Here is a 17,998-nt window from a genome sequence, read left to right on the forward strand (position 1 = left end):
TCCTCCCTTTTGAAATTTCAAAAAAAATCTTGTTTTGGTATAATACCATTTAAAATACTGTTAAGCCTTAGCAATAGTTGTCACTTCACATAACCAGTATAGGGTTCTCATCATCGACATTACCACATGTTTGGTACATCATGCCTTCAGGCTCCGAGTTGTTTATTTGACATGCCTTACTATTCCTGCCATCTTTTAATTGCCAAAGTAGCATGTCATAAGAAACTTAATAAACATGCAGATTAGTGTGTTCAAAAACACTGCCATATGCCACTCATCTCCGACTGATGCTAAAGCGATGTCAGTTAAAATAAGGGATAAACAGAGTTAAATATGATGTAGAACATGACTTTGTGAAGTTTTATTTTTGTTTTTTGTTGGCTTTAATGTCACACCAACACAATTATAGGTCACATGGCCACTTTCAAGCTTTTGAAGGTAGAGGCCCATGTGCCCCTCCGTGCATTATTTTATCACAGGCAGGCACCTGGGTAGAACCACAGATCTTCTGTAAGCCAGCTGGATGGCTTCCTCACATGAAGAAATCAATTCTCCGAGCGAGGCTTGAACCTACACTGGTGTGGGGTAAGTGATTTGAAGTCAGCAACCTTAACCACTTGGCCACGGCGGCTCAAGAACATAAGATGCACCTTATCGGTAAAATTATTTAGCTCAGCCTATACAACTGATGACATGTTGGCGGAAGTAATTATGTATACGTGAAGTAAAAATTCTATTTGAGATATTTGAAGATGAGTTTCAAAGGTTACCATAAAAGAAATGAAAATAACATTTTCAAGGACAGAATAAAAAAGACAATGCCAGGTATTAAATAACAAGAGGGTCATGATGACCCTGGATCTCTCACCTGAGTAATATGATCTATATGTTTCAAATGTCTAAACTGATGATTTTTAGAAATTTTTTGGAAGATTTTCCGATGTACAATCAAGTAACCCCTGGGGCGGTCATGATTTGCACAAACTTTTGTAGAAGTCTACTAGGCAATGTTACATATCAAATATCTAAGATCTAGGCCTTCTGGTTTATTTTTAAATTTATGAAGATTTCCCTATGTACAATCAAGTAACCCCTGGGGCTGGGTCAATTTGACCCTGGGGGGTGGTCAAGATTTGAACAAAATTTGAAGAGGTCCACTAGGCAATGCTACATGTCAAATATCTAAGCTCTAGGCCTTCTGGTTTATTTTCAGAAAATTTTGAAATTTTTTTTATGTACAATCAAGTAACCCCATGGGGCAGGGTCAATTTGACCCTGGGGGGTATGATTTGAATAAATTTTGTAGAGGTCCACTAGGCAATGCTACATGTTAAATATCTAAGATCTAGGCCTTCTGGTTTATTTTTAGAAAATTTTTGAAGATTTTCCTATGTAAAATCAAGTTACACCTGGGGAGGGGTCAATTTTGAAGCCGGGGGTCATGATTTGAACAAATTTTGTAGAGATCCACTAGACAATGCTACATGTCAAATATCTAAGCTCTAGGCCTTCTGGTTTATTTTTTTAAAAATTCTGAAGATTTTCCTATAGAAATCTATGTAAAATCAAGTGACCCCTGGGGTGGGGTCAATTTTGACCCCGGGGTCATGATTTGAATAATTTTAGTAGAGGTTCACTAGGCAATGCTACATGTCAAATATCTAAGCTCTAGGGCTTATGGTTTTTGAGAAGAAGATTTTTAAGATTTTCCTATGTAAAATCAAGTGACCCTGGGGCGGGGTCAATTTTGACCCCTGGGTCATGATTTGAACAAATTTGGTAGAGGTCTACTAGGCAATGCTTCACACGAAATATCTAAGCTGTAGGGCTTCTGTTTTTTGAGAAGAAGATTTTTTAAATTTTTCCTTTCGGTTGCCATGGCAACCAGAGTTCTGCATGGAATTCAATTCTTTGAATAAATTTTGTAGAGCTTCACCCAAGGAACATTGCTGAGAAGTTTGGATGAAATTGGCCCAGCGGTTTATGAGGAGATGTCGTTTAAAGTAAAAGTTAACGGACGGACGATGGACGCCGGACGGTGACTGATCAGAATAGCTCACCCTGAGCCTTTGGCTCAGGTGAGCTAAAAATATACACATCAGTTAATAATTTAGGAGCAAAGTTTTTCACATGTATAAATGACAAATTTATGAGTGGTCCAGCATGAGAACAGTGTCCAATGTGCCATTTTAAAATGGTATTTTCTAGGGAAATTTTACAATACCTGGATCTATAACTAAATCACCTTTTTTCTTGCTACATATTTTTGCAACTGATTTTGGAACAATTTGGTCATTTAAAGAAAGACTTACCTTTGAAAATATATTCTAAAGGTTATAAAAATGCGTCAAAATGCAAAGATATATGTAATCATTCAATATGAAAATCCTATACAGGGTTTTGGAGATATGGACCAGATATGAAAATCTTGCACAAAGTTTTAGACATACGGACTAGCCTGCTCAGTGTATTGGAGTTATGGACCATTCTGTATAGGGCTTAGTAGATACAAACCAGTCTGCAATTATGGACTACTAACCACTGCGTTTGGGAGTTATGGACCAGCTTTAAAGGATTTGGGAGATATGGACCAGTCTATACAGGATTTGGTAGATATGGACCAGTCAGCACAGGGTCTGGGAGTTATGGAACAGTCTGTGCAGGGTTCTGTAGATATGGATAAGTCAGCACAATGTTTGGGAAACACGGATCAGTCTACACAGGGTTTGAGAGATATGGACCAGTCTGCACAGTGTTCCATAGATACGGACCAGTCTGCACAGGATTTGGGAGACATGGACCAGTCTGCAACATGGTTTGGGAGACATGGACCAGTTTGCACAGTGTCCCATAGATAATGGACCAGTCTGCACAGGGTTTGGGAGACATGGACCAGTCTGCACATGGTTTAGGAGACATGGACCAGTCTGCAGAGTGTTCCATAGATATGGACCAGTCTGCACAGGGTTTTGGAGACATGGACCAGTCTGCACAGGGCTTGAAAGATATGGACTAGTCTGTACAGAGTTTGGGAGACATGGACCAGTCTGCACAGGGTTTGAGAGACATGGACCCGTCTGCACAATGTTCCATAGATATGGACCAGTCTGCACAGGGTTTGGGAGACATGGACCAGTCTGCACAGGGCTTGAAAGATACGGACTAGTCTGCACAGGGTTAGAAAGACATGGACCAGTCTGCACAAGGAACAAGTCTGCACAGGGTTCGGGAGATATGGACTAGTCTGCAAAGGGTTGGAAGATATGGATCAGTCAGCACAGGGTTTGGGAAGTTAGGACCATAATACAAAAATCAAGGCTCATACCTTTGGCTTTTTGGTAGGCAGAAACAATTCAAACATGGGCTCTGCATGGTAAAGGTAAACTTTAAACAAAAGTTTCAGAAAAACCTTCGTAAAATTTACACAAATGCAGTAGTTATGCATGGGACACTTAACTATCAGAGTGACTGACAAGATTGACAGATCCTAGCTTCTTTGATAAAACTGTTACTCTTACCATTGATATTGTCATCATCTTCACTGCCACTTTCATCTGTAATGTATAATATTTATAGTCACATACAATTTTCATGTATTATTTTTGAACTTTTCATATCAACAGTCACTGTATGTTTTGTATAGAAGGCAATTTTTTTTTAACTTTCATGTAAACAACATCCATGCAGTTACATCATGGATGGCCCATTCTACAAGACTGCATGTACAATCTGATATCATCCACAAAACAAGAGGGCCAACATTGCCCTAGATCAATCATTAGTTATACTGCTTCTCTGAAAAGTTTTGGTAAATTGTTATACAAAGAATGTCTGTGAAAAGAATATTTTAAAAAGTTTCTACTAAATACCGTAATTGGCCGATTATAGGTCACACTCATGTATAGGACACAGTGAAAAAATATCAGCAGAATTCTGGTAAAATGCTTATTCCCCCTTATCACTTATCTGAATTCACGTTTGTCCGAAATTCACTATAGTTTCTATGAACTCGCCGGTTTTTGCTAAATCATTGTCGATGTTTTTGCATGTTGTGGCAAGTATTTAAATTGAAAAGCATAAACTCTTTGTAAGCGCTAAAATTGCCACATCCTCTGACCACTCCATGAATATTGACGCCAGTGAAAACGAAAGTACACTCTGGCACATGGCAGTAAAATGACGTAATTTTAAGACTGGTTTGCAAATTGTTTTGAACATTACGGATCAGCGACTATGATCATACTGGATCAGTCTAAAATTTCCCATGCACATGTTTACAATTGCCTCCGGGTTTGATTAAATGGTTAACTGTTTGCAGATTGTGACAGTAGGTGTAAGGTAAGTAATGCCTCGGGCATGAATTTCTCGATGAACAAGAGGATTATAGACAACTATCAAAATTATGTTTGAAGATTAGATAATCCATTTCCGGGCTACCTGATATCGAGTTTCAAATATTTTAATGCAAAATGTGTGAAAACACGCCGGGAAAGTTTTACACAGCTGGTCTTCTTAAAAACTTTATGATCAGTTACAGAAATGCATTGTAAAATATATTTCAATGAAAAACAGCATTTATTTATCTTAAGATTTTACGCGAGCTCTAAATTTTACATTTTATACAAAAGTAATTTAAGACGCCGGGTCCCGGTACCGGCTATATGCTATGCCCGAGTCATTGGTATTTACTCCCCTTGAATTCTCTTCAATATAGAGGTATGCGGGGTAAACAGAGATCGATTTTCTTAATTTTTGAGTAGGGGGAAATGTTTGGTCTTTTTCTATCCCCATATATAGGACGCATCGGTCCTTCAAGACCAGAATCTCGTAAAAAAAAATGTGCGTCTTATATTCGTTGGATGACAATAGATACGGGCAGCTATTGTGTGTATTTTTGGGTGGGTGTGTTGTGGGGTTGTCGAGGAGGTGGGGTAAGAGGTTGTGGGATGACATATGATACTAAGAGACAATATCAAACAAGAAAATTTTAAAACTTTCAACTAAACAGTGAATACCATCCTCCACCCCCATCCACCCCAACCTTTTTTTTTGCCAATCAGAATAATTTGAACAATCAGAATAATTGTCCCAAAAAAGGAGTTGTGTAAAATTATTTTACAACAGGCCCAAATGGGTCTAAGTTGCTAACCCCTAAAAATGGCTAAGTGACCCATTCAAACAAATTTGTGTGCAAACTTTATAATAACGCTATAGAACAAGTGTGATGAAGATCAATCAAGCGGTTCATGAGACAAAGTAGTTAAAAGGTATTTCTATATTTAGCCCTAGTAGCCCCTAAAATGGACCAACTGCCCCCATTTTAACAAACCTTACAATGATGCTACAGACCAAGCTGAAGATCAATATAGTGGTTCATGAGAATAAGTGGTTTGAAAATATTTCTAATCTCAGCTTTAGTGGCTTAAAAAGAGCCAAGTGCCCCCATTTTAACAAAATTAGGAGAGGGCCTTATAATTATACTAAAGAACATGTTTGATGAAGATCCATCCAGTGGTTCATGAGAAGTTGTTTACAGATTTTCCCATTTTTAGCTCTGGCAGCCCCTAAAAGGGGCCAAAATGAACCATTTGAACAAATTTGAAAGAGGCTCATGCCAGGATGCTACTGACCCAATTTGGTGTAATTCTGACAAGTAAAGATGTTCACGCAGGATGCCAGACCATCCACCTATACTAATTGCTGTGCGTGAACAAAATTCAGGTGACTTAAAAAACAGAAACAAACTGGCATAAAATTCTTTCAAAACTGGAGACCAAAATTCAAAACAGAACATTGTTTTACAACTAAAACTTTTATCTGATGGTAAAGATGAAAATGAAATTGACAGGGCTATGTGAGTTTTTTCCAGGATTTAAGGACATTTTAAATATAAATCAGGACTTGTATTTTTATTGAATGGAAATTTACAATTTAATGTTGGAGGGTCTATTTGGCCGTTCTATTTAAATGTTAAAAAAATTGTTATTTCCTGACATTTATCTTGATTTTGTGATAGGCAAGACAAGAAAATCACTTATTTTTGTAGGAGGCTACAAGTAAAAATGTAAATATAAGGACTGAATGCTATTTTTGTGCTGTTTCATAATTAAATCCATTAAACATTTGCAATTTATCTTTTAACATCAGGTTCACCATCAATCAGAACCATTCAAACACAACAACTGCTGAAAACCTTGCCAAAATGAGTAAGTATTTAATGTTTTTACAACTATTTGGACTTTTTGTCTCAAAATGACTGGGAGTGTCCATGCTCAAACAGCTGTCTTGCAGAGGCACTAACAGCTTTCTAAAATATAAATATATGTGCTTCCAACTTGGCAAGCAGTCCTCCGACACAGAGTGGTAAGAAACAAGCCGATGCATGCTTTAGGTGATATGTATAAACGTAAGTTAGCAATTTATTGTTGTTTTCCAATCTCACCAAGTTTCAGTATGTCAATAGCTAAGCAGCAAGCAGTAAATACACTGAACTGATGGGTTTTAATACTGTCAACTACTTAAAAACATATCATCAGAAACAATTTTTAATGTTTTCATTTTTTTATGAAAAAAAAAAAAAATCAGGTGCTGATGTTATCTACACCTGTGATACAAAAACAATTTTAGGTATTCCTCTCTGGGCCTTCCTTTTTCTAATATAACTGTGCGATCACCAGAAAAGCAACAAGCTGAAGTTGTTTCTATATGCAAATATAACATTGAGTAAAACATTACCAAAAAAAAAACAAACAATGTGATTTAGTGTCAAGGTTATCTCACCTACTAGTAAAGAAAATTTTGCAATATTTGTAATATGCATGTTTAAAGTCACAAACATAATTTTACTTTTGCTTCAATCATTTGAATAAAGTACATTTATAAAGTTGTTGTTAGATAAAGTTCTGTTTGACTTCTGTATGATTCAGACATTTAAAAGCATTATTAATAATGATTGAGCAAACGGCAATCAATTTCATAAGTACCTAGTACCTTAAATTAATAACAGAAAATTAGTAACAAAAAAAGAGGGCCATTATGGCCCTAAATTGCTCACCTAAAGAGCTCACCTGAATTTCTGAGCTTAAACAGGCTAGAGAGTGTGCTTCTTTGGAAGAGGACCATAATATGCTCAATGTGTCTAAAGTTCCAGAGGTACTAGAGGTTAATTACATAAATTTGTGTGACAGATGACAAACAGATGAACATGGTTCTTAGGGCTTTTAAAATTTGGTGGAAAAAACAAAGGCAACTGGAGCAGGCTTAGGGTATTTTGGGAAGTCTCTTTATAATGGTTCTATTTTTACCTCTAGCAGCCCCTAAAAGGGACTAAGTGCCCCAATTAGAAAAACATTTGGATAGGACCTTACAATGATGCAAAGACCAAGTTTGATGAAAATACATCCAGTGGTTCATGAGAAGTTATTTAAAGGTATTTCTATATTTAGCTCTAGCTCCCCTAAAAGGATCAGGTGCACCTATCTGAATAAATTTGGGAGTGGACTTTTAATGATGCTACTGAGCAATATTGATGAGGATCCATCAAGCGGCTCATGAGTTGGTCATCTTAAAGGTGTTTCAATTTTAGCTCTAGCAGCTGCCCCCATTTGAATGAATTTGGGAGAAGACCTTTTAATGATGCTAAATATCATGTCTAATGAAGACCTATCCTGTAGTTCATGAGAAGAAATTGTTTAAGGTATTTCTATTTTGAACTCTAGCTAAACAGGGCCAAACACCCACATTCGAACAAACTTTGGAGAGGACCTTATATTGATGATAAAGATCAAGTCTGATGAAGATCCATCTAGTGGTTCATGACAAGAAGTCATTTAAAAGTATTTCTATTCTAAGATCAAGCAGCCCTAAAAATGGGACCAAACAACTGCATTTGAACTACAGACCAAGTTTGATGAAGATCCATCACGCAGTTCAAAAGATGTCATTTAAAGTTTTTCCTATTTTTAGCTCTGGCTGCCACTGAAAGGAGCAAAGCTGAACCATCTGAACAAACTTGACAGAGGACCGTACCAGGATGCTTTTGACTAAGTTTAGTGCAATTCTGACTAGTAGTTTCAGAGGAGATGTCACCTGAAGATAAGTGTGGAAGTATGGACGGATGGTGAGTGATCACAATAGCCCACTTCATGCTCAGGTGAGCAGAAAAGGTTCATATAGGGAGCTGTCTCAACCTCAAGCACATATCCTGTTTGTGCAGCTCAGTTTTAAATAACAACTTCTTAAATTTTCTTGCACTCTGTCACCCATTTCCTGGGAACATACCAATATTTACATTTTTATGGAGTGTAAAATGCTGTACTGTTATAGCAGTTTTATCACACTGTTTCACATTCAAACAGATGAGGCTTGCAAATTTGTTCAGTGAACTGTTTGTTTAAACACAGCAAATTGTCATTATAATGGTAGTTGTTTTACTGACAAAATGAGCCAGCATTCAGAACCTAATCCATGAAAAACTAAGGTTCGGATTTCTATATTTCAACAGTGATGGAATTACATGCTACATAAGGGCATTTCTTGCATCAACAGCATGTGGGTGTTATGTACTTCTTTGTAACACAGACTCTGTTACCGATAATATTCGCAGCACTGCATTGTCAACATAAACTACAGTTACTTGAGAGTAATACAATTATCTATGATTCACAATTTAATTATAAATGCAATAATGAATAACAAAAAAAGTACAATAATGAATGGTTTACTATGTTCCTGACATGGTCTATTTACTGGACATATTTATATACTATTTACCGGACATAGTAATATACTATGTACCTGACATGGTCTATTTACTGGACATATTTATATACTATTTACCTGACATGGTAATATACTATGTACCTGACATGGTCTATTTACTGGCTTATTTATATACTATTTACCTGACATGGTAATATACTATGTACCTGACATGGTAATCCTTTCATGGTCTATTTACCTGACATAGCAATATACCATTTACCTGACATGGTCTATTTACCTGACATAGCAATATACCATTTACCTGACATGGTAATCTACTATTCACCTCATACCGTCTACTTACCTGATACTATAAAATTTATGTCTGTTTACTTGACATGGTCTATCTACCTGACATGGTAATATATTATATACTATACATGTTTATTAAATATTCACTTGACATGTTAATTTACTATTAACCTTACAAAGCTATTTGCTATTTACCTGACACGATAATACCTGGTTAGTTTATAACTTACCTGAATGATAATTTACTAGTTATCTTACATGGCAATTCTGTTTACCTTACACAGTAATGTTTAAAAGTTTACCCGGCATGGTAATTTTCTGTTTTCAATACATAGTAATTACATAAACCTGACATGGTAAATTACCATCAGACATATTAGTTTATTATATATCTTTCACTATAATTTACTATAATCTTTACTATTCACCTAACATGGTAATACATTTTATCGTCATTTTCCTACTTGCCTGACATGGTCATTTACTATTCACTTGACACTGTAATTTATACATAACAAAATTTTCATGGTAACTTTAGTTACAATCTTCCTAAAACAAGTTACCCATGGGCAGAATGTCGAGCCCACCAGCTGTCAAGTGTGACCTTGACCTTTGACCTAGGGACCAGGTTCTTGCACATGACACTCTGTCTCATAATGGTGAACATTCATGCCAAGTTACATCAAAATCCCAGCATGCATGAAGAGGAAATGCTTTGGACAAACTTCAATTTGACCTTTGACTTCCAACTGTGACCTTGACCTTTGAGACAGGAACATGGGGTTTGTGCATGACACTCCTTCTCATTGAGGTTAACATTCATGCCAAATATAAGATTGGTCCATGCATGTAATGGTCCAGACAAAATCGGACGGACACAAGCACGCAAGCACATACACTGACCTGCCAAAAATGACGACTATATCGAGCTCACTGCAAGCAGGCTCGACAATAAAACAAGAGCAACCGCCTGCGGGTGTGACGCTCATCTGATTTTTTTTGTGAATGAAATATTGTCCTACCCATGATTTTCTAAGTCTAAAAAGAGCCATCATTCTTGCAAAAAGCAGGATAGAGTTATGTTTCTTGATGTACAGTGTCACTTATGATGGTGAAAAACTGTTGCAAGTTTTAAAGCAATAGCTTTGATAGTTTATGAGAAAAGTTGACTTAAACATAATACTCAACCAAGAAAATGATTTTCTAAGTCCAAAAGGAGCAATAATTATTGCAAAAAGCAGGATGGAGTTATGTTGCTTGCTGTACAGGGTCAGCTTATGATGGTGAACAAGTGTTGCAAGTTTCAAAGCAATAGCTTTGATAGTTTAAGAGAAAAAGTTGACCTAAACATAAAACTTAACCAAGAAATCTGATATTTTCTAAGTCCAAAAGGGGCCATAAATCTTGCAAAAAGCAGGATAGAGTTATGTTTCTTGCTGTACAGGGTCAACTTATGATGGTGAACAAGTGTTGCAAGTTTTAAAGCAATAGCTTTGATAGTTTTGGATAAAAGCTGATCTAAACATAAAACTTAACCAAGAAAACTGATTTTCTAAGTCCAAAAGGGGCAATAAATCTTGCAAAAAGCAACATGGAGTTATGTTTCTTGATGTACAGGGTCTGCTTATGATGGTGAACAAGTATTCCAAGTTTCAAAGCAATAGCTTTGATAGTTTAGGAGAAAAGTTGACCTAAACATAAAACTTAACCAAGAAATCTGATATTTTCTAAGTACAAAAGGGGCCATAAATCTTGCAAAAAGCAAGATGGAGTTATGTTTCTTGCTATACAGGGTCAGCTTATGATGGTGAACAAGTGTTGTAAGTTTCAAAGCAATAGCTTTGATAGTTTAGGAGAAAAGCTGACCTAAACATAAAACTTAACCAGGCAACGCCGACGCAGACGCCGACGCCGACGCCGACGCCGACGCCGACAACCGCTCAAGTGATGACAATAACTCATCATTTTTTTTCAAAAAATCAGATGAGCTAAAAATAAACTCCAAGTTACACCAAAATGTACCCATTTGTACCCATTGTACACAGTTCTCTTTAACCTTTTGCCTGCTGGCGGCAAGTGATTCTGCCTTTGCGACCAGTGCAGACCAAGATCAGCCTGCACTGTGTAGGATGATCATGGTCTGCACTGTTCGCTATTCAGTCAGTAAATTTCAATAAACACCCAATCGAATAATAAATGGTACTGCTAAAATTGAATGATGGGCCAGTCCGTTTTAGAAATTTAGCAGGGTGAAGGTTAAAACAACGTTAAGCAAGTAATCTGCTTTCTGAGTTCATTTATAGCCATACCTGAATTAAGTTCTTTGACTAGTGATGACATTGCTCCAGTAATACTATCTGCTGCTGATAATAAATCATTACGCAGGTTTCGTACATGCAGTCCCGAACTTGATGGCTGACTAAATGCCATCTGAACATCCCCTTCTAGGCCTGAAAGTGTGGTTGATTCAAGTCCTGGTGTATTTGGCACTGTGTTAGGTTTTTCATTTGATGGACTGACTATCGGCGCACTGAGTCGCCCATGACTGTAGCCGTTAGTGCTCACACTAGAGTCTGAATAGTAGCCAGTTTGTGACATAAGTGGAACACTTGATCGTCCATGCTGGTACTGTAAACTGCCTGTATAAGAATCACTGGGTGTGTTGGGTGTGCCTGCAGTGACACTGGACCTCCCCTGGGTGGAGTTGAGGGTGGAGAAAGAGGGGGAAGAGGCACTGTAACTATGGTAACTGTCAGGAGGAGTCAATCGTGGAGAGGTAGGCTGGTTCTGAAAGTAAATTCAAATTTTTTCATTAACAGACATTACAATCTCCTTAGCTAATGCAGTTAACAGAATAATCCATCTCAAGTTAATAGTTCAAGTGTGACCACTGTCAATGACACACGATACAATAACCTCGTTTCCAGGCTAAGACAGGACAAATATTGAAAATTTGTAAACTAGACAGAATTTCTAGGATCACCTGTATTGTATCCTCACATTAATTTAATGTCAAAATGCCTCTAAAATGAAGAAACTGGACTGTCCCAGAATACTTTTTAGGCCTTTCAGCAAGAAGTTTCTGCAGAATTTCAAGTAGATTACTTTCAACATATTGGCTACTAGTAATCAAGCTAGAAAGAGAAAAAGTTACTTATAGCTGAAAGTATTTCTCAAAATGATGTGATCAATTATAATGTTCCTCCTTGTTTCGTCATAACATCTTCATGCATGTTGTTTTCATTATCATATCTTATTTCTGTCTGACTCATACTCTGTTCTGTATGATATTTCTTACTCTTTGAACACAGATTCTGAACTATGAATGAATAAAATTCTCATAAGGCCAGTGTCCTGGAGAAACTCTGATTATCTCATTACAGATAGTCTGCATTGCTAATTCAAACTTTACGTGACCAGGCCAGTAATAGAGCAAGACAAGAAATATTGAGGAAAATAATTGTAGAAATGTCCTATATATGGTACTGTATACTAAGGCATATAAATACTGGAGTTTAGTACTGCACAACTATTCATGCCTATTTTCTCACAATCAATATATCTCTTCACTGAATAATTCTTACTTAGACCTATTTAGCACTTCAGAAATCTGGGGAAAAGCTATGTACTCTAAACTGGTCTATTTACAGACCCGCTTATCCTTTCCAGTCAGCTCTGTGTCACACAATCAGTGTTACTGTTTCATTTTACAAAACAGTTAGAACAATTAAATTTTGTTTGGTATAATTATAAGAAAATAGAAGGGCCATGAAGGCCCTAGTTCGCTCACCTGACATTCACAGCTGCACTGAATGATTTTGGAACTATAGGAACCATGCTTTGAAACACATGTAATTTTAAAATGGGACCAGCTGTTTTGGCGGAGAAGATTTTCAAAATTTTCCAAATAGCTATGAGAAAAATTGCTCATAATATTATTTCTCATTTGAGTAAAATTGCTCTTAATTCAAGACAAAGTTCACAAAATCCAAAATCTTACTAGAGTACACTCATAAATTCACAGACCAAACATCACATACCACGTTTGGTACAGGTATCAGTTACACTGCATGTAAATGTTACATAGAAATGATAACTAAATCAAGGGCACATAACTAAGCAGTCATCAGTACTGTAGTGCAAATATAATACAAGGACATAATTCTTTTAAAATAAAAGGACATAATTCTTCTTAAAGGGACAATGTAGACGTATGGATCTTAGACAACACATTTACTATAAATGTCTTCTATCGATGTGTGAAATGTGATCCAATCCCCTTGTACACTGCTTTAGTAATCTTTCTAAAAAAAAGATTCAGACATGGGGTTAACTGACAGGTGAGACAAAATTGAGTATGATTCTTCCCCTTTACGTCCTTTATCCTTGTATGCAGTTTAAATTAATTAACTTCAGCCGTAAAAGAGTTATGACTTGAAAAACTAAATAGTAAGCAAGATAGAGTTATGATCCTTGTGTACTGCACTTCCTCTCGACATCCTCTGTTATTGTGTGAAAGTTTAACAATACTTGAGTTATTCTCTAGAAATGTACGTGCTATGAGCAATTTTAACAAAGAGAGATAATTCAAAACTTAAGCATGGATGGGTAATTGTTCTTGTTGTATGTAATTTGGATATATTCCCTTTACCACTTTTACAGTTCAAATAATTGAGTAATTCTTTATAAAAATTGATAATTCAAAAAGTAAAAAAGACAGAGTTATGGTTCTCATACACAACCCTTACTGTCATTTTTCTTTGTATGTTCTCTGAATAAATTCCATTCAATACATTCAGAGTTTGACAACTAATTTCAATAAAGGGAGATAAGAGTAATTACAACAAGATATCCACCAAATGGTGGGGCCATAAAAACAAAATTTTAATTAATTCAAGGGCCATAACTTGGGTATTCCAACAGCCAACTTGTTCATCATTAAACTCCGGAACCTATAATTGTATCTGACAGATTTATCAAGGAATCCAACACTTATTGTTGTTGAAGATATTTTGCAAGTTTGTATCAAATCAAACCATAAAATTGAAGTCTCTATATGGCTGCAAAGACCAAAATAGCAAATTTTGGCCCTTTAAGGGGCTATAACTCTGAAACCCATGATGGGATCTGGCCAGTTTTCAAAAGGAACTGAGATATATGCCAATACAAGTTGTGTGCAAGTTTGATTAAAGTTGTTTGCAAAATATGGTCTCTATTGTATTCACAAGCCAAAAATAGCAAATTTTGGCCCTTTAAGGGGCCATAACTCTGGAACCCATGATGGGATCTGGCCAGTTTTTGAAAGGATCCGAGATATTATGCCAATACAAGTTGTGTACAAGTTTGATTAAAATTGTTGCAAAATGTGGTCTCTATTGTGTTCACAAGAAATTGTGAACGGACGACAGTTGGACGGACGATGGACAAAATGCAATCACAAAAGCTCACCCTGTCACGTAGCTAGAAACAGATAAAGCAAGTACAGGTACTCAAATAGATGTAATGCAAAATTACACGGTTAGAAAGTCACTACTTTAAATATACAGTTACAGCCATAGTACATGTACAGAAGTGTGAATTCAGCGGAACCATCAGTCCAGTTGCAAGGATGCTACTGACCAAGTTTGGTGAAAATTAACAAGCTGTTCTGGAAAAAAAGTTGTTTGAAGAAACCTGAAGACACCAGTCAATGAACTATGGACAACAGATGCTTGACCACCCATTTATACTAACAAGCAGAAAGACAGATGATTTGCTCCAACAACCAGATCTGTTGAAATGGAAAAACTAAGCACCAAGATTAAATCCTTGCTGACAAAAAAAACAAGAGGGTCATGATGACCCTGGATCGCTCACCTGAGTAATATGAGCTACATGTTTCAAATGTCAAACTGATGATACAATATTAAGAAAGTCAGTAGGTCACATTCATGGTCAATGAAATTCAGTTTTACGATTTGTGTGCAAAACTGTGTATGTCATGAAAATTTCAAGGCTGTATCTTAAAAAAATAAGAAAGTAGGTCAGTAGGTCAAGGTCACAGTCAAGTGACATCATATCACTTGGGGTCATCAGGTAATTATAATTAAACAGTCTTGGAAATAGGATCAGATGATTTTTTTAAGTATTTTTCCTATATAACTCACTTCGTGACAGGTAAGCTAAAAACATGTCAGACTTACTGGCCATTTCAATGCATTTTAACAGCCTTAATCAATTAAGACATTCTTATATTTATCAAAAATTAAAAACAAAAATCATTTTGAAGAATATCTTTTGAAGTGTTAAATTATACAAATATTGTCTATACATTTCTTCCCCTACTTTTTCCAAGAATCAGTAACAGTTCTACTCTATCATAATCATGAATTATCTGAATAATCTATTCTCATTAAAGTGTTTACGTCAATTACTTTAAAATCAATGCTAGATCATTTAGAATTATCCGTGTTCAAACAGATTATGTTAACAACAAGCAAACAAACCTTTAACAATTTCATCAATGCTTCAAGCTGCATCACCAGATCTTTCCGACTGTCTTGAAGAGCCGTCATGCGATTTTCCAGCTCATCTTTTCGTTGCCTCAATAATCTTAACTCCGCCATAAGTGTCGGATTATACTGGGCATTTGCGGTAGTCTTCGCATTTGCCTCTTGTTCCATTCGTAATCGCTGTATCTCTCTCATAATTTCTCTGCAATGAAACATTAGACACTGAAAATTAATCAGTCCAATTACTGAAGCTCAACTAGACAAATAAGTGGGTTCATCAAAATCAACAAAATATTACAAAATATCATATTTCTATATGCAGAATCAATAAAACATATTATAAACACCTCTAGAAATGTTAGAGTTGAGCATTCGCAAGTTTTCTGTTACTGTAAATAATATTATATTTGTGCAACAGAGTTTTTTAGGGTTTTGACCATAGACCAGCATTAACTTACTTCAACAAAGCGAATGTGGTTCAATATAAATTGTACTTTTATTTTTTCATTATGGAATAAATTTCAATATTTGTATGAACAATACACAGCTGATACCCTATAGAAGTGTTTAATGTGTTTTATGTGACTCAGTTTGGACTGTACATGTACATAGTTTAACAAAACATATTCTATCATATATAATATACTTTGTTAATAATATTAGACCATTATAATTACTTTAAATGGAATGGTTCAAAATGCAATGCTTTTGATAAATAAAGTAGAGCTGCTTTTGAGAAAAGCGCATGTCTCCCACAACTGCCTAATCATCTGAATAGTTATGTATCTGAGTCAACCATGCACCAATACCTGTATCACTGGCATCTGTGTACAGAGTGATTTTCGGTGATTCAAGGGCCATAATTCTGAAGTGCCTGGGCCGATTTGGCTAGTTATCAAACCTGGCCGAGGACTTATTGGCAAACACATTTTTTTCATGTTTGGTGAAGATCTGATGAGAAATGTTCGACTTAAACCGCGGACAAGAGTTGTGACAGACAGATAGACAGACAGACATACAGACAGGAGTAAATCAATATGTCTCCCACCACAGTGGTGTGGGAGACATAATAAGAGGCACATGCAGCTATCCCTTATGTAAAGATTATTTCTTAACATCTTCTCTGGACCTGTTTACAATTGCGTGTCCAATTAAGTGCTGAATGATTTTATGATATTATCAACGAAGAAAAATCATGTGCTCCTTACAGCACAAAAACAATTTGAAGGAATTTTCTTCTATTGCACTTTAAACAAAGAAAAACATTTCATGATTTATTAGAGTACTGACCATTATCATGACTATACAAACAAATCTAGCCTACAAACTAATCCTGCTCTACAGTATGATTGGAAAGAAGTTAATTATCACTCTATAATGATACTGACTGACGGCTGTATTGTTCCATCTATACATTACTTATTTACACAATGACATGATGTAACCACTGATAGCAACATAGCACAAAAAGTGATAATTTCACCAATATGTACAATTACTTTGAACAAGAGAGGAAGTCTTTGGGAAATAGGATCAAGTTATTAATGAACTGTCATCAAATAATGACAGATGTTATTGATTACTCAGACACAAATTATGGTAGCAGAGTATATATATTTACAAGTGCAATGTATTAACACAATACAAAATAAAATTATACTATTAAATGTAATTCATCTATTTCTTTTATTATAAACATACACATTTTAATACAAACAAGAGCTGTCTCCATAGGATGACACATGCCCCCGATGGCACTTTAAATGAATAGTTTAACTAGGACCTTTGACCTACGGTGCTGGGTCTTGCGCGCGACACGTCGTGTTACTGTGTCACACATTTATGCCAAGTTATTTGAAAATCCATCCATCGATGATAAAGATATGGACCGGACACGCTGGATTTAAGAATAAAATTGTTGCCTTTAAGTATCAACTTATATGGCTACATCCTCAGTTAAGATGACTTTTCCCAGGTCAATAAACTCTCATAATTATCCATCTCACAAAATGGCAATGACTGAATAGAAATGCATATACATTTAACAGACATATCTTTGAAAGCCCAAATATTGTGTATATTCATGAAAAATCCTTTATAGTTACATTTTTGTCTTTACTGTGTACTGCAGTTTCAGTTGATTTTGTTGGAGAAATACTTCGTTACAAAAAGTATATAATAAAGAAGCTGTTGAATAGTTTAGTAACAACACATGCATGTCCACTTTTCAAAATATTCCATATACCTGACACTATCAGTTGGCATCTGGATATTTTGGTAATTCCAGTGTTTCCTAGTACAGTTTAAAGCTTCCATACAGGCACAGCAATTCAGAGACTTTTTCATGTAACCTTGTTTTTCTTTCTCTCTTCTTTATCTACAGCCTCTAGCTGTTAATACTTCTCTTCATTTTTTTTTTAAAGGAGTGTATGATTAAAGACACAATTACTACTAAGACAAGCATCTATATAAAAGAGTACATGTATATTAAT

The 17,998-nt window shown here is 35.9% G+C and overlaps 1 protein-coding gene across 1 annotated transcript in view; it reads right to left on the reverse strand.

Moving 5' to 3' along the window:
- LOC123525282 (dystrobrevin beta-like) overlaps positions 1-17,998 on the reverse strand; it is a 157,323-nt gene that overhangs the window by 42,809 nt on the left and 96,516 nt on the right. Inside the window, exons 12-14 of the mRNA XM_053539631.1 lie at positions 15,501-15,708; positions 11,325-11,802; positions 3,519-3,554 (exon numbers count right to left, since the gene is read on the reverse strand). Of these exons, the coding sequence (XP_053395606.1) occupies positions 3,519-3,554; positions 11,325-11,802; positions 15,501-15,708 (722 nt within the window). The remainder of the gene's footprint in view (positions 1-3,518; positions 3,555-11,324; positions 11,803-15,500; positions 15,709-17,998) is intronic.

Source organism: Mercenaria mercenaria, chromosome 3 (genome assembly GCF_021730395.1).
Source record: "Mercenaria mercenaria strain notata chromosome 3, MADL_Memer_1, whole genome shotgun sequence".
In the NCBI taxonomy this organism is placed as follows: domain Eukaryota; kingdom Metazoa; phylum Mollusca; class Bivalvia; order Venerida; family Veneridae; genus Mercenaria; species Mercenaria mercenaria.